Below are 18,704 nucleotides of genomic sequence, written 5' to 3'. Positions count from 1 at the left end.
GTTTCTTTTTAGTATCATCATTCGGACACGAGCCATCTATCAGACACCTAATGCGATATTACTTCAATAAAACAAGCAGAACTGGTATTATTTTAGCTTAAGCATCGGTTAAATTGTCGTAGATCTTTGCTAATATATAAGGAATAGCTATGCAATCAAAACCATATTCTTTTGGTTAATATTGCTGTTTTGGCCTACAACATGAGAATTCTTAGGTTCAAGTTGTTGCTAAAGATTTTGATATCGCGCCCACCATAACTGATAGTTGGCATGCCAGTTTAATACAAACATGCACAAGACACTCATGTGATGATTGTCTGAAATTGGTACACGATAGCTACTCGATTCGAAGACGCATTGAATACAACATAAATTGGTTTTGACCAAACTTTATGTTTGATACCATCTTAATAAACTCTCTTTTACCTTTCTAGTAAAATTACAACCGTTCATTATATTTAACATCCTGAAGCAACTGTTCAGTTTATTCTGTAATTGATCAATTAATTGCAGCATTAGTTAATGTTAAAGTTTTGGAATTGGTCTATAAATTAGTCAATTGACATCAAAGTAAGTCAATGTTATTTGAAAATTGGTCATTTTTCAAATACGTAAACTAATCTCCAAAAGCATTAACCTATTTTAATAATATTAAACAAAAAATTATAACAAATTGAACAATCGCTGGGGATTATTAAATGTAGTGTATGGTTTTGATTTGATTATAGAGATATTCGAAAAGTCAATTAGTTACAAGGAGAGAATTCACATTCACATTTCATAAGGTTGATGCATTTATTTTATTTAATAGAGTATCCACATATGGATGTGAGGATGCATAGAAAAAACAAATGGATGTGAGAATAAGGTAAAATGATTACTAAAGTGAAAATTTTAGTATTTGAGCTTAGCCGAAATAGTTTGTCTTCATTTTTGTTGATGTTTGTTTTCTATCTCACTCACTTCTCCGATATTCTTTTGTAGTTTTTGTCCTTTTTTTTCTCGCTATTTTTACATTTTTAATTCCAAAAATATCATTTTTAAATCAAGTCTAGTCAGATTTATGTTCTCTCTATGACATTAGTAAGTCTTGTCAAGATAGAAGTCTAGTCAAAGCCAAGTTGGATCGAGACTGAGTTTAAATTATTATGATCGAGGTCCAACTAAAATTGTTCTTGTTAAGTCTAAAGTGAAAAACTATTTTTTGAATCGTTAAAAAATATTTTTAAAATGGTATGACTTGTGGATCGACCCTCCTTAACTCTTGGCTCCATATTAACTGGGTTGAGGACTTTTAGGCTCCGTCAATCGGTGGGCTAAAAGCTCCTAAGTCCATTATGGTGGGCAAAGTGGGCTGACCCTAAAGCCTAGGATTAAAAACAACTCTAAGTATTGATTATAGGGTGTTGCTAGGTGCACCCAACACTTAAGATGAAATGATAAAAATATCCTTGATCCGTAAGTCTTTTAAGTTGATCTGTAAAAGGCTTACGGATCAACTTGATCCATAAGGTTTTTACGGATCAAGTTGATCCGTGTTGTTCTGTAAAAGACTTACGGATCAAGTTGATCCGTATGCTTAATATCAACATATGGATCAACTTGTACAATTTACGGACCACCCTCACGCACACCCATCACAAATACGGAAAAAATGTAGGAACAGTTTTAACATTTTTATAAAATGCTGGGTGCACCGGTACACCAGCAATATAAAGTTTAGGTTAAAAACTAAACCACTTTCAATAACATAATTGTTCTCTTCATCTGCAGTAAAAGAAAAAAATTGTTCTCTTCATAAATTATTCAATAATAACCTGTTACAACCCTTTAATGACATCATAATAGTTCATCAATCTACAATGACAGTTACACAACGGTGTGTATAATCCGTTATTAAGCTTTACTAGCCAAGAGACCTGAGAAACACAGTGGAGAGTACCTCACCCATAAACCAAGTATTTTTAAAATCAGAAGTAATATTTTCATTAAATTTGTTCTTCGTATGACTACGTCTAATTTAAATTGTGAAATAAAGATAAAATAACAAAAACATCATTCTGTGTTGAATTTCAATTGAGGAAACTGAGTATTTGTGCGCGAATGAATGTCTATTTATGTTACTCAACCATTAAGAGTACATGAACTTGTCAATTTTTTTTTACTATCTTTGCAGCTTAGTTTTACCCTCTTATAGAAGAGGTAACCGATAGGATTTGGGAAATGAAATTGTTTTGCAGGTTACATGGTGACAGATTTAAATTTCAATCTTCCTAGCAATTACTCGAATTCAATCCTGACACAAACTACTCTCAATTTCTATTTTATCTTATACCTTCACTTACGCTCCTTAGAACCAAGGAACATCATTCTTTCTTGTGCATAATTCACTTTTCTCCTTTCCTGTCAAAAGTCAACATGAAAATGAGTTTTTTCTTAAAAAAAATACTATATAACTTCATACGTATGCTTTACATCTAGTTAACAAACCAAGCTGCACCAACCCGTCTTGAGCTACATCTCTATGTAACTAGAAATGCCCAAGCAGAGTTGTCGTCAACAAGTATAGTATCATCATTTTGCTTACTATTTAATCAGTTATTTAAAAAATACATCGTTTACTGTTCATAGTTAGAAACTACAACATTTTACAAATTCTTTACCATAATTTACATTGAATTGATGAGAAATGGAGATTTTAAACGCCTCCTACACAAAATTCCATTCATGTGCAAAAAAGAGATGATCTCTTTAAATGCCTTGACAAGGTAGAAAAATCTTAGTTTAGTAGTCTAATATAAAGAAACAGAATTTGTGAAAGCATCAAAATGAGTTGGTCATGGCATGCTCATCCTCTAGCAATGATAGTCTTCTCTTGGCAACCTTGGACCTATAACACCACACTTCAAATGCCTCAGTTAAGTCTGGATACTGCATGTACTCGTTATCCAGCCACTCAGTTAAAACCTCTGCCTGATCCCCTGATGGCAATGCAAGAATGATGGAGACAAATGTGGATTCTAAGGATTGCCACATTTCACCATCTAATTTAAGCAGCATGGCATTCTCACAATTCATGGTGACAGAATCAATCAATGGTTTTGTAACCCTCACAAATGGAAGCCACACTTTCAAGACCTGAAGGCGTTTTGCAGTTGGCAATATAACAGTGCCATACCCAATTGCCTCTAACACCTTGGATGTCACCTCAATAGCTCTTAATTTTATCTCAATTACTTCAGTTGTAGAACTTCCTTGTTCAAGCACCTTGACAATCTTATCCGATGCATCAAACCAATACACGACAAATTCCCTCATAATTTCCAACTTACTCAATATCTGACAAGCCCATGACAAATCAGTCAAATAGGATTTAAACAACTGAATATTTCCAGCCCCAGAGAGTGATTCTGTGGAACCACAGAACAAAGCTGTTAATGAGTCATTAAACTGGGAAAATAGTCTGTTTACACATTCTTTTACCTCAAGTTTTATGTTGTCATCAGCTGTCAACAAAGGGGCATCATCATCTTCAGTTAGCATGTACTCAAGTTGCTCTTGCGCTGAAGATTTAAGATCATTCATTTGTGGAGGTGGGGATGATGTAGCAAAGCGGAGGGCAGAGACAAAGATGTTTACAATAGCAGACTGGTTAACTGGTTGAAGTCTAGCTAGGATAGGCTCTGCCTGTAATCCCATTCGAGGTACAATTTTCAATATCTCATCCTCCTCAGCCTCTTCCCATGTCACCGCTTCTAAGTAATTCACACAGGCAGTTACAATTTGTGGGCATCCAAGCTCAACTGCGACCTGGAGAATGCCAAGGGAATTCCTAACACCATGCCACAAATCATCAACTGAACTATCTACGACAATGTAGAGAAGGCGTATAAGATTTACATGGTAATCAAAATTCAACTCTTGGCAATAGACATCAACACAGTTGCGTGAATCAAGGATCTGACATGTTGGCCAGTTCTCAGACAACCGATCGGCAAAATACTTGCAATTCTTCACAAGAATCTCTGAGTGGCAGTATAGCCAATCATCTCGACCTTCCTGTGTGCGTAGCCTCACATCAACATCACTAGTTGATCGGTCACCAATCACACAAGCAATTTTTTCTTCTTTACCCTGGATGAAAGAGGAGAATGTAAGTGTGTAACCACTAATAACAGACACAGAAGAGAGACTCCAACACCATACATTTAGGAGCAATAATAATTGAAATCTGGAAGAGATGAACCCTGGCATTGGCTGTTTTCAAGGTTCTAAAGAATGGTTCGCAACCGCGATTTCAGCTACAACATCAAGGTTTTTAAGGAGTTCACAATCACAGACACAATTGTAGCTGCTGCATTGGATGCATTTGTCCACTATTTCCCGCAATATCAAGGAATGCAACGGAACAGCGCCAATTTAAAACCTTGGTTAATGTTGATAATTATTGAGGCACTCCAATTCACAGATTGTAGTTGCATTCAGTTAAAAGCTAGATGTACATTAATCTAGCTAGGGAGCCAATAAATGAAAGAAGAATATATATAAAAAAACCTAATTTTTATTTTATATTTATTTTAAAGCTTCTTAAAGTCATATTACTAGAGCTGAAATTTGATGACGGTATAAAATAGAGGGGGGAAAGGGTGGAGAAACAAACTTACAATAGGTTCCATTGAGAATAAGACCACGGAGAAGCAAGATTTCTACACCTGCAATTCAGAAAACAAGAGTTAAAACCACATCAGTAAAACAGGTAAAAGGCATGCGATCTTGAGTTACAGAGGCAAAAGTGAAACAAATCATCGAAGAATCCAAAGAGTGAAAGAGCATAAAAAAGAAGAAGGAGGAAAATCAGAGACATGTGGTCATGAAATTAATTTGATTAAAATGAATCAGAGTAGGGAATAGTGAAATAAGTACCCGATCTCTATGGTACTCCATGTGAGAGGAAAGTGGAAACGCTGAGGCTCAAAATGGAAGAAGCAAAAACAATCCTACTCCCTCAGTCACTCACATTCGCATCGCATCGCACTCTCGTACGGTCCTGTCCTATTACCGATTTGCTTCTTCTTATCGACTTTAAACGCATCGTTGCGTTCCCTTTTTTTCTATATATATATTTTTTCCTCTGCCAACTTGGGCAACTTGCCATGGATATGGTTCTGTGTCTGACCTTTTAAAAAATTAAATGTATGTAGACTTAATCAATTTATCCTATCATTTTATCAAGAAACATTTTAATTATACATACACATGTGCATAATCAAGTAGACGATAATAGGGATTGATTGTAAATATACCGTAAGTTATAATTCAAGACACAAAAAAAGTACTTGCCATATTAAAATTTGAATTTTAAAGTTATCTTTTTTTTTTTTTATGATGAAGTTATCATTTCGATGAAATGTAGATTAGTTAAGTTATATTCATTTTTTTTTTCATGAGGAAATAAAAATTTATGGGATGAGATGATGTTTGTGTGCAAGAAAGAAAGTTTTCAAACTCAAAAAATACTTATAGAAATACTTGTATTTATCTTATTAAAAAACAACGAATGAGATTCAAATTTATAATGTGCGAGGTGTCAAACCTTATTTTACTCCATTCATGCGTAAGTATATAATAATTATAGGTGAATTTTTCTTGTTTCTATTTTTTATTTTTTACTTTTTTAAAGTAGGAAGTACAGACCATTAGCAAAGAACTGTACTAATTAAGATAATGGAATTTTTATGGCTTGTGCGGCATGCCATATTAAACATGATAAATTGTTTAATATACTATCATTTTTGTTTTAAGGATTATTTTTTTTTTTATAAAATTAGCTTCTTTGTTCCTGAACTATTGTCATAAAATTAAGTTGTTACATTGTTGTTATAAAATGGATCTTATTGGTTCTTGTTATGGGGTTGTAAAATTGGGCTTGCTGGTTATTGTTACAAAATTGACTTGAACTCTTAGCAAGGCAGCCCAATTCCATTTTTCTTATTAAGTCAGGAAATTGGCAACTTACCTCAAACCACAAGCTGATTAAGTTGAGCTAACTCATAATTTTTTAAATAGTATAACAATGACAAAAATAAGAAAATAAATTAAAATATATATCAATAAAAGAGTGCGATGTATGATTTGGAAAAGCAACATAACATGTGACACAATTAGTAACGTGTGCATTACCGTACAAGACGCCAAGCTTCATGGAAGGAATGTGAGCCGAAAGGTAGCACCGGAGGCAAGCTTGGTCTCGAATTTCCAACACATTTCTTTCCATCATCGATTAGACCTCTCGAGCTTTCGAGCACTAAACATTTGTATGTGGTCTAATTGCAGGTAACATTATAGATCCAACATTGAGTTAGGTTCAAATCAAAATTCTTACATAAATATGTAACCTTCTCACAGTATATTTTCAAGAATCAACTTTTAATTCATAAAATAAACATACTTTAAAAATTTAGGGTTTTTATTTTTTTACAAAAAGAGTCTAAGACCGAACACGCGTGGGAACAAAGGAATTAACATATTATTTTTCGTCAATTAATAAACATGTTCTTTCCTAACATATTTTTGTCTTATTTAATAGTAATATTTAAGAAAACAAACTCACCAAAACACATGGGAATAAAGCTCATTAAAATTAACATAATTATAAAAAAAAATGTTTTCCAAGAATATGTTAATTAAACAATAAGTTACGTACCGATACATTTTTTTCTAAATATATAACTTTTCAGACATTGGTGGAAGGTTGATGCTTAATGGGTCATACTGAGCTTAGAAAAAGTGAAATTCATGCGCTACTAATTCAGTAGAGACGCTGTCTGGTCCCAACTTTGTTGGAAAAAGATGGAAGAGAAGAATAGACTTGGAAGTTTGGAAGCATTAATGTGATGAAGAGAATATATCTATTCAAAGAAACCGGCATTTAGGGCCATAAAACGCTCTTAATTTCATCAAATACTAACGACGACGACGACCAGGTCTCTTATTCTCCAAATCGAGAGAGATATCTATATCTATCTGACTCAGTAGTGTTGATCGATTTTGGCGATAATTACGTCGTCTTTTCCTAACAAACTTTTAACTCTTGAAAGATAAAATTTGTATGTTATGTCAGGAAAAACATCCTCTCCGTTATTATTTTTATTCCATTTCCTGTATATTAACTGTTAATTGGAATAAACAAATGACAATTTCTAGTTTCTACTACGTGTGATTCAGTGATTATAGCAACTTATTTTTAGCTTATAAGAATTTTTTTTTCATTTTTGATAAATATTTACAGAGAAACTTATCCAAATATGACTTTAGTAAAAATTCTTTAACAATGTGACGATACGCCATTAAATAGTAATATACAAATTTATGCTGACAATTCAATGCATAGTAATAAATTCTTTTATAATTATGCAAAATACACATATATAGTCATATATGTTGGATTAATTATTTAATTAATCTAGTTTATGGATTAACATTGCTCAATTATTATGAAATATTTTTAATCATTGAATTATATTTTAATTTTTCCTTTTTATTTACTTTTCATGCTAACACGTTTTCACATTCAATATTTAGACTATTCATTTTTTCCTGTGTGTTTATATCGAATTCTAAAATCTATTGAAAATTAAAACCAATTCTTGTTGACATGTTTAAGACCTTCTCATAAAATATTCCTTTCATATTTCCGTTCCGCTCTTCGCACCCCTTATTAGACGCTTTAGTATGAATTATTCAGCAAAAAAAAAGTATGAATTCTTTAAGCCCCGTTTGAATTGTGAAGTCTCGCCTCCCTACACTCTGATATGTCATACGGTCAAACAGTAATCTTAATAAATAGACGACTCGTAATTTCGTATTCTTATACTTTATGTACAAGTTGGCTGGCCTACACTTTATGCTGCATCGTATTCGTTTATGTATAGAGAAGCACCTGCTGGTACTTTATTGTGAAGGGTCCAATTTTTCAAAAATAGTTGTTTTTACATGCATGTAATTTCTCTTCCTCCATTTATTAATCGTTTACGCTTGAGATTTTAATCCTTTTGCTTATTGGTTGGGAGGAAATATTTGCTGGATAAGTAACCACTTGCTGGATACATATGTAGTTAATCTCGTGTGACAACCTACAATACTATAAAACTATTAACTACTTGTAAGCAAAATTAATCATATTTAAACAAGTAATTAATCACATGTAATGATCATGTCATTGTTAACTAGGTACGCAATAAAGTTTTTCTTTTTAAGAAATATGTAATAAAGTTAATTACACGATTAAACATTTTAATAACTTTATGACTTTATTGATGTTAACTCGTTGGCAAGTGTACTAAATCGTCACAAATAGTAAAATTCTCAAAAGTCTGAGTGTCGAATTCACAGAGACTTTGTTTTTTTTTTTTTTTTGCAATGATAAATTTTAAATATTCTCATATTTATGAGAACAAAACAATATTTTAACCTTTTTAATTAAAATTATCAATACACATAATTTGTTATTGTCAAATATTTAAACAACATTTAGAAGATTTGTGCAAGCTTTAAAAACAATGTCTAATTTCCTTGAATATGAGGAAGACTTATGTAAGTTTTACAAAAAAATATATATGTAATTTCTTTAAATTTTAGAAGACAACATGTGTAATTTATTCATTTATATATATATATAAATTTAGAGGATTGAATTGAGAATTTGTTTAAAGGAGGTGAGGAGAGAAGGATTTTAATATGTGTACACTTTGTTTAATTTACAAGGAGTAAAGAAGAGGTGAGGAGGAAAAATAAACAAATTTTCTGTTTAGAAATCCTTATTATAAGACTATTAAGACGTATTGACATGGAAAAAATTATCAATCTCATTTTAATCTTTATAGAAATCAACGTGAGCTTGAAGTTTAAAAGACAACTCATTTGAAAATTTTAGCAAAATATTGTAATTCGTATTTATTGATCCAAATAAAGTGGCTAAATCATATATATATATATATATATATCACTTTTTAATATTCCAATCAAAATTGAATCCCTATTGGACAATCTACTATGTCTCATGCATGCATGGAACATGACAGATTTACCGATTCCAAAGATAAAAATACCTGAAAACTAAAAGGAGATGTTGTGAATGGAATACGATAACTAAATTGAAGTCAACATTCACATCTAAATTAGCTACTTCTTTCCTTCTTGGTGAGTAAACCCGTTGGGGTGTTTATAAATTGCTTAATCTCTGAGGATTTTGATGTTTTTGGTTAGATGGGTTTTGTATCCTTGTGTGAAGGGGTTTTTATTTTTCTTTCTGCCAGGGGATATAGCATGTGTATAGTGTCTTACTGTACATGCATCCAGCTCTTTTAATGTATATCCTTCTTCACTTATATATATAATACATATTATTTGCCTTTTAAATTAGAAAACATTTAATAAAAAAATTAGTAAGGATTGTGAACCAAAGTATATTAAAGAATAAAGAATGCAAACAAAGAATGATAGACTAAAATAGAAAAAACAACAGAATTAAATTAATGTACTCATCGCAAAATAATTTATTTTTCATATGTAGTCTATACACTGTGTACTAGTTTGGTGATGGTGCGTTTGGGATTATGAGATCAATCTGGTGAATTCATTTGTAGTGCGGGAATATTCAGAAAATTGATGAGGATTTTGTTGTTTAACTCGTTACCTCTTATGGAAACAAGGGTGGACAGATGTTTTTTTTAGTGGTGTACATGTGAACTCACAAAAGCGTTTTCTTAGGATTGTGATATATATACAGGCTAGGGTTCTTCTATTCCTTTGATGGGTAGCAGGTTTTGGGGGATACGGTTATGGCTATACATTTGTTGGGAAAGTGTTTAATTAATTACCTGCGGGGATCTCCTTATATGCAGTGCGAAGCTATATATAATAATTAAGTTACTTGTTTTGCTAATTATATCTCTGAGGATAGTTATCATGTAATTCTGATCGAGCATGAGTTGTTAGGGGCTCAGAGCTTCTTAGCTACGAGGAGTTCTTTCCGAAGACTTGATATATATACAATACGTTCTATAGGCCTTCTTGTGCTCTCGTTAATATAAACATAATTATATAATTCTTAAGTGATAAATTAAAAAATAAATACATCTTTTCAGTATAAGTAATATAAATTTATTTTTTTAAGTCATTTTCTTATAAATAATATTAATTAATTCTTTTAAATTATTCTCAACAGTATTGTTTCATATTTATATAAGTCTTTTAAGTCATTTTTGTATTTCTAGTGTGATTTGCATCTAGTGTTACATAATTTATACATTTAAAATTGAAGTTATTTCGAAAGAAATGGATTTTGTTAGAAAGTAAAATAAGAATGAGGAAACTATAATTTATGAAACATGACTTCTTGTTGCGTAAATATTTTTACAACAACTTCACATTGAGTCTGAAGAGACATATTTCCTTAAGGCGCATGTAATTATCTTTTTTTTTTTTTTTGAATTACACAAATTTAGAGGACTAGAAGACTCTAGCTAGGGAAAGAGACATGAGCTATATCAGCTCGTAAAGCAATAAGAATACAAGGAAGAGGGAACTTGTAAATCTAAGGAGGTCGCAAAGCCAAAAAAACTTGCTTAGCCAACGCGTCGATTATCTGATTTGCCTCTCAATATATGTCTCCGATTAACATAACCTTGATGCGAATGAACAACATGAATCTCCTTCACAAGGTTGTAAAACGGATGTTGTAAACAACAACCCTACACCTCTAGCTTAAACGCAATTTAAGAATCTATATCCACCCTTATCATCTTATAGCCTCTCTCATTTAGGCCAACTCGAGGCCAAACAAAATTTCATGCAATTCAGCTTCAACAAAGGCCAGATGCATAGCATGACTATGGCTGTTCGAAGGTGGTGGCAGCGAGGTCATGGTGGTGTGACAATGGTTGTTCAAAAGTGGTGGCAGCAAGATTGCAACTACAAGATCTAAGATATTTTGAAGGAGCAAAGAATGGAGATATTGCCTCTTGGTAAGAGTACGACATGTGTTGGATTTTTTGGGCTTCTGGTGGAGTAAAGGTCCAAATGAAAATGTTCATATATCTCACTTAGTTAAGTGGAAAGGGGTCAGATTAGAGACTAAGATACAGTGAGAGAGACTCATTCATTTAAGAGAAAAAAAAAAAGAGAGGGAAATCAACGTGTTGATTTTCGCATACTCACTAGAAAACGTATTTCAGAGTGCAACTCCGGATTTGTTCACCATTGGATTTGACTGCAGGTTCTAAGCGCATGATGCTTCAAATTGTCCGGTTATATCGGGAAAAAAATATCTACAAAGAAAGATAAGTGTTTCGCATTATCTATTATATATTTTGGAATTTTATATTTTTATCTCTATTGTACCAATCAGGGATTTATTTTACTTTGAGTGTTTATAGTACGTTTTAGTGCATTTGTTGGAGGTCCTCTTATATCTTTATTGATTATAGTGAAATTATTTCTTTGATTTGGAGACTCTAATTTTTACTTTTGCACTTTATATTTTATTGGTGTTTCTCACATATTCTTGTAAGTTGGGAAAATTTATTTCTCAAATTATTAATTCTGTTATAGAGTTTATTAGTGTGTTAGTCTATTTTCCTATCAATATGATTAATTTCCTCTAACAAACATTATAAAGAGCTCTTTGTACTTGAAATAAGACGCATTCAGTGTGAGACCATGCGTTCAAACCTGTAACAGCTTTAGTTTGAATGATTTGTTTAGTGCTGTTAATATGGTTCTAAACTTCTACGTTCTACCTGGTCGCTCCTAAAACGCTTTTGAAATGCTGAAAATTCAACGCCTTAAATCGGTAATGAGAGCTTACTATTATATGATACATTTTTAATGATTTTGGAGGAACAATTCTCTTCTAAAAAACGCAATCATTATTAGATAAACAAATAGGATTCATACAACTAACGAAAACATACATATGCTCTTGGAGATTAAAAACACGTAAGTATCGTAATTCTTTGAAGCATCATAATTGAACAATAACAATATAATTTATTTTTGATACGGCTGACTTTTCATAAAATACTATGAATATCTTTTAGGCAATATTTGAGATTAGAAATTAGAAAAATAAATATAGTGTGGGTTGACTATCTTTTTTTCTAAACTTTATTAGACGTGTGCTTTTAATCCTAATCTAAATTTTGACGGGTCAAATCTCTTGAACTTTTTTCTATCAGCAATTTTAATCACTATCACTGCATTCAAGTCGCGATATTAATTAATGATTTAACGATTATGTTATCAATCTAATGACTTGTCACCTAAGTCATCCAGGATTAATTTAATAAGATAGTCACTATAATTTTTTGGTAAAATATTTTAAACCTTTCATTAATTAGTCTAATGTTATCAATTAATCTGAATACATGTGAGCGATTAAAAATATATTTTATATAAAAAAAAATATATGACTCTAGGGTTAAAAACATATCGATTGGGTTGTCAATATGGGTGATACATGGTTTAATTTGATAAAATAAAGTTAAAGAACTTACCATCAAAATTTAGATAGGAATTAAAAACATAAATTCAAGAAATTTTAGAGATAAAAAGATAATAAATTTGTATATTTTTGTAATTGAAAAACAAATATATGATTGGAGGAAGGCAAAATGTTAATTTTAAGAAATAAAAAATATTTTATAGTAAAAATACGTTTGTATATCTAACAAAAAAAATTATAATATTTTATTTTTAATGCTCTATCTGATTTATTTAGAAGAAAAAGAAATAAGAAGGATAAAAAAATAAAGTGGTTTTTTTCTTCTCTCTTAAAGTGTATTCGGGACAACTGTAAAAATTAGATTATTTTAATAATCAATATAATGCAAATTATATTTTGTTTGGATAAATTTGCTAAAAAATAATTGAGAGACCGAATGGAAAATTGAGAAAAATAAATAAATAATATAAATTTTTAACTAAACAAAAAAAAATTTATAGCTCAACACAATTTAAACTTTTTTTTTCTTAATGTCAAATTGCCTATTTTTATGTTATAAACATATATAATTCAAAAAATAAACACAACACAACACATCTCAAGGCAATTCATGACACTTTTTAGAGAACATAAATTTACAGCGAAGACGCATTAAAAAAACTTCATTTATTTATATTTATTCTAGACAAACCTCTATTTCGTATTTATTAATATTTTGGCCTTTTCTATTTTTAAATTATTAATGTCTTACAAATTTAGTCTATAAACCATTCATTATTTTTTCACTTATATTTTTTTTTTGTCATTATTATGTTATTGTTAGATAGTATTCAGTAATTTCAGTATGTTGAAAGGCAATACTAATATAAATAATATGTGGAGACTAGACTTGTTGTGGATTAGTTTTTAATACTGTAATTTAAATTGTGGGGACAATATATAATTATATATACACACATTTTATTCAACAATGGCTAACTATAACAAGTAACTTATTACAGTTAATGAGATACTTATTAATAGGATAATTGATGATCTAAATAAAAATCTAAGATACTTCTTTATTATACAAAAAAAAATTGAATTAATTATTAAATAAACATATTTTAGTATAATACAACAATACTATTTTACATGTATATTAAATACTCCTTAATTAATGTATATTAGCCTTAAACATTAATAAATATAAAAGGGTAAATATAATGAATAATGCTATATCTTCCAATAAATCTTAGAATTGTTGTCAGCCGATACATTAATAAAAAATAAAAAATAAGGATATTTTAGTAAAATTGATTTCTAATAAATATTATTATAATTAAATATTTTTTAAAAATACATTTGACGTCAATAAATATACAAATGGAGGGATTTTTTTTTGTTTTTACATACAAACCAAATATTTTTTGTAGAAATTTCAGAAACGCCTCCTGTAATTAATTTAAGGCGCCCACTTATTGACGACTTTGTTTCATGTATTTTAATCTGGGAATGGTATTCGGTAACAACAGAATGGGTTTGACGATTCATGCATACACAAAAAAGTTTGATAAAAGGTCTTCGGTCTTTCTAAGGTGCGTGGTCAACATGATATTAGTAAAAAGATTGAATCATTTTAATGTTACAAAGTCAATAATAGATAGTTTATAATGTCGATCTATCAATAATTAGTACTCCTAATTCTACCCAAAAGTGCTATATATGTGATTCCATATATATTAAGACGTGGCTCCATAATTGATTTTAGTCCTAAAATATATGTTATTTTTCTGTCTTGAAATGAATACTAATGATTAAAAACATTCATTTAAAATTTTGGAGATGAAAATTAAAAAATAATAATAATGGGGACTATAATTTCAAAATTCAATCGGATATATTAAAAAAACAATTATTTCAAATTTTATGAAATGCCAGATAGAAAAGTTGATCCCTGGGAAAATATGAAGGTATTTTATATTGTTTAAGAGCATGACTTAAGAATTAAAAAGCATTTAAAAATTATAATTAAGGTGATTTTATATTGTTTAATATATAGGAACCTTGTGCGACAGAAAATATATAATCCTGGGAATAGTTTGCATTCATATTTCAGTCCTCGTAGTAAAATGTAAAAAAGTTTTCAAATCCGAAGCCGAAAATGAGCTATAATATACAAGATGTTCAAATGTAGAATATTTTATATTCCATGTTATTGTCCTCTAGAATCTCTTAAACACAGATGAGGTGATTGACCTAACTGAAAACACTTACAATTAACGTGCATGAATTTTATTGCTTTCATTCTATATATAGTAGGAAATTGGAAATAATTAAAAAACTCACCTTTAGAGCAATATACTTAATATAACAATTTGATATTGTATAGCCACTACGGTATTTGGGAGTTACAAGCCCTCAAAGAAAAGAATACGACATGCACTAACCAGAATAAATTCACTTGTCTTCATTCATTTGGATATGTCATGTACTCATGCATATACTGTTTGTATGTTAAACAACTACTATCGATTTGTTATATATAAAAGTATTATTTGCCTTCGAGCTTGTTGTACATAAATTTAAGATTATTATTTATTTTAAGAACATGAAATTATTAATTAAAATCTTTAAATAAAGATGCAATTCAAATCGTATAAAGTAATTTTAAATTAATAATAAAACTGTGTTTAAATATACACACGTTACGCCCAATGATTTCATTTTACTTTACGCTATTTAATTTGTACACACGTTATGTGGTGGAAATATACACATTACTTTGTCGCCCAGCACCCAAATGCTAAACATTTCCTTTTAGATAAAAATCACTGTATTAGTAATTATAATTTTGTCTAGTATTTAAATAAGTCTCTTACATTAAATTATTTGTTAAATAAATCCATATAATTAAATTTATTTATATTTTAAAATAAATTTCTATAGTTAAAGAAAAATTAACGAAATTTGAATAACCACTACTAAAGTAAGGATACCAATAAGACAAATTAGAAATGCAGGGAATCGGTTAAAAAATTAAATTATAAAATTCATTTAAAAATTTAATAATAACACTAAAAAACTATACGGTATTTTAATCAAAATCACTCTATGCATCCTTTTTGCAACCAACATAATTCTAGACATCCTTCTAACTAGTTACTTTGATAGTTTTAATTAAGTATCGTTTTATTTTGAAGTAATTTTTTTACTTATCGTTCCTTAATCAATTTCCTATAATAAATATATGCAGTTGTAAGGTATGTTTTTATAAATCTCTACTTTTTATTCATTTATTAAAATGATTTTTATTTATTACTTAATACTTAATGCTTAAAAACTATACATTATACTCCATTTTAAGGTGTAATATATTAAATATTTTTACCTATTTTTTAATATTTAACATTTAAAGAAATTATTTTGTTATTTATTATAAAATATTAATTAGAGAATTTTTTTAACTTATTTGAGGATATTCCAAAAAGTTTTTTTAGCACTAGTTTTTTTAGTGAAGATTAAAATTAATCCCCTTTATAGCATTGAAAATAATTTTCATACTTTCCAATGAAAAATATATAATTGAGATTAATTTATACACACATCTCGAATATGTTTAATGATTTAATATTCGTTTTTAGCAAAATATAATGTAATCAACTGCAAAACAAGGGAATCTTAATCTAGTTTGTCCAACAAATGACGTTTAGAGTGGAAAGAGTTGAGCTTGAACTCTAAATTAAAGTATTTACCAAGTTTTGTTAATTTTGAAAGTCAAGTTAGGGACGGGTAAAATTAGTCTTAAGTCAAATAATATTTTTGTTCATTAAATATATTTAATAGTAAATGTAACAATAACATCTACAAATTAAGTAAATAAAGTCAAATCTTTTAAACTTTCGATTAAAATAAAAAATTTACACAAAAAGCTAATTTTTATTTTATAAATTAATTTTATCAAAAAGAGAGAACAAAATTAATATGCATCACAAGTAGTATTTTCATTGCTGTTGAGGATAAGGATGAAAAGAAGCAAATTGTTTGATAAAAAAAGAAGAAGAAGAAGGAAACAAGTTGATAGACAGTAAAGAATACGACAGGTAAAGCTGTCAAGTAGCTAATTCTCCCATGTGCATTAAATGTTTCACTCATTTTTTCTGTTCATGTTTTTGTTTCATGTACGTGTTCACCAACGACTGGGTAACGTTAACCCAATCTCAGTTGAGACTTTCCTTCTTTTGGAAAAGTCATCGCACACTCTTTCTCTCTCTCTCTCTCTCTCTTCAAATGGAGGCTCTGTTTTTTTTTTTTTATTCCGTGTTTTGACTTCACCACATTTTGCACACGCACTTGTGTATATAAACACCACCACACCTCTCTCTCATTTCTCAACTCCAAAGTTTTCAAACTCATAACAACAACTCCTTCTGTTCACAAACTCATCTTCAATTCCTTTTCTGATCTACGCAAGGTTAAGGTTAATTTTATCTATCTACTTGGACATGAACGAAATCGATGTTCCTTCGTTCTTTCTCTGCCCCATTTCGCTAGATATCATGAAGGATCCAGTGACGGTCTCAACGGGCATCACCTACGACCGTGAAAGCATCGAAACCTGGCTGTTCTCGAAGAAAAACACGACATGCCCCATTACCAAACTGCCCTTGATAGATTACACCGATCTCACACCAAACCACACCCTTCGTAGACTCATCCAAGCGTGGTGTTCCATGAACGCTTCTCACGGCATCGAAAGGATCCCAACCCCTAAACCCCCCGTTAACAAGAACCAAATTTCGAAGCTTCTCAAAGACGCTTCTCATTCCCCTCTCACATGCCTCAGAAGACTCAAATCCATCTCTTCCGGAAGCGAAACAAATAAGCGGTGCATGGAGGCTTCTGGCGCTGTTGAGTTTCTAGCATCAATTGTAATCAACACCAACCGCAACATTGATTCTTCACATGAGGCTGACTCAAACGACGGATCTGGATTCGAGTTGAAAACAAGTGCATGCGATGAAGCGTTGAGTTTGCTTCATAATCTTCATTTATCCGAACAAGGGTTGAAGACTCTCTTAAGCTTCAGAAACGGCGAGTTTATTGAGTCTTTAACAAGAGTCATGCAAAAGGGGTTCTTTGAATCACGCGCTTATGCTGTGTTCTTGTTGAAATCTATTTCCGAAGTGGCTGAACCAGTGCAACTATTGCATCTAAGACAAGAACTTTTTGTCGAACTGGTACAAGTCCTGAAGGATCAAATTTCACAGAAGACATCAAAGGCGACCCTTCAAACCCTGATCCAATTCTCTCCTTGGGGGAGGAACAGGATCAGAGCTGTGGAAGCAGGTGCTGTTCCTGTTTTGATTGAGCTTCTTCTCGATTGCAAGGAGAGAAAGCCTTGTGAGATGATGCTGGTGTTGTTGGAGCTGCTATGCCAGTGTGCTGAGGGAAGAGCAGAACTTTTGAGCCATGCAGCAGGTCTTGCCATTGTGTCCAAAAAGATTCTAAGGGTTTCGACTTTGGCGAATGATAGAGCTGTTAAGATTATTCTGTCTCTTTCGAGGTTCTCTGCGACTCCACATGTTGTTCAAGAAATGCTGAAACTCGGTGTGGTCGCGAAATTGTGCTTGGTGCTTCAGGTGGATAGTGGAAACAGGGCTAAGGAAAAAGCTAGAGAGATACTCAAATTGCATGCTCGGGCGTGGAGGAATTCTCCATGCATACCGAACAATTTGCTTAATTCATACCCGAATTATGTGTGAAACAAAACGAGAATTTTGAATGGTGCCTCTTTTAGAAATTTTAATGTACAGAATTATTTGGAAAGGATACAGTTAGGTGTAAGTTATAAATATGAGGTGCAACTAAGCATTGATTGCCCCACAAAAAAAGTATAGGTGGGTAGTGAGATTCAGGTTTTGATTTGTATTTCCTGACAATTGTGTAATGGATTTTTGTTTTGCTATAAGCTGACACAGAAATGAGAAGAAGAAAGGGTTAATCAATCACGATTTTGTTCCAGATTTTGAGTTCAATTCTTTTTTTTTTGTTTCCCTTTTAAATTCAATGACTTTTTGAAAAGTTGAAATGCTAAAAATTGAATTTGGAGCAAGCAAATATTGTGGGCATGTCTTTGTTATTATTATTATTGAATATTGTGGACATGTCTTTTTATTATTATTGAATATGGTGGGCATGTCTTAATTGATTAAAGAAAATG

At 30.9% G+C, this 18,704-nt stretch overlaps 2 protein-coding genes across 5 annotated transcripts; one reads left to right on the top strand and one right to left on the bottom strand.

Moving 5' to 3' along the window:
• Positions 1-2,566: 2,566 nt before the first annotated feature.
• Positions 2,567-5,118, bottom strand: LOC100810370 (BTB/POZ domain-containing protein At3g05675). 4 transcript variants are annotated; one of them, XM_041012678.1, is made up of 5 exons: positions 4,924-5,118; positions 4,665-4,712; positions 3,901-4,134; positions 3,484-3,810; positions 2,567-3,339 (listed from the first exon to the last, which is right to left on the bottom strand). In XM_041012678.1, exons 2-5 carry the CDS (start codon positions 4,674-4,676, stop codon positions 2,824-2,826), a joined length of 1,089 nt encoding a protein of 362 aa, XP_040868612.1. In that variant the 5' UTR covers positions 4,677-4,712; positions 4,924-5,118; the 3' UTR covers positions 2,567-2,823. The 4 variants fall into 4 exon arrangements, with proteins under 4 accessions (XP_040868612.1, XP_014627593.1, XP_006604653.1 ...); XM_014772107.3 differs by having other exon boundaries at positions 3,484-4,134; positions 4,924-5,114; XM_006604590.4 differs by having other exon boundaries at positions 2,567-3,810; positions 4,924-5,114.
• Positions 5,119-16,866: 11,748 nt separating this feature from the next.
• On the top strand, positions 16,867-18,492 carry LOC100809839 (E3 ubiquitin-protein ligase PUB22). The gene has a single exon (XM_003554416.5). It carries the CDS (start codon positions 16,987-16,989, stop codon positions 18,244-18,246), a length of 1,260 nt encoding a protein of 419 aa, XP_003554464.1. The 5' UTR covers positions 16,867-16,986; the 3' UTR covers positions 18,247-18,492.
• The last annotated feature ends 212 nt before the right edge of the window (positions 18,493-18,704 follow it).

The sequence above is a fragment of the Glycine max genome, chromosome 19 (genome assembly GCF_000004515.6).
Source record: "Glycine max cultivar Williams 82 chromosome 19, Glycine_max_v4.0, whole genome shotgun sequence".
NCBI classification, from domain to species: Eukaryota; Viridiplantae; Streptophyta; class Magnoliopsida; order Fabales; family Fabaceae; genus Glycine; species Glycine max.
The sequence above is the reverse complement of the archived record's forward strand: the minus strand, read 5'-3'. Positions and strand labels throughout refer to the sequence as shown.

What these genes read in the sequence shown, in the direction of transcription:
- LOC100809839 (XM_003554416.5), top strand. Translation starts at nt 16,987, where the DNA reads ATGAACGAAATCGATGTTCCTTCGTTCTTTCTCTGCCCCATTTCGCTA.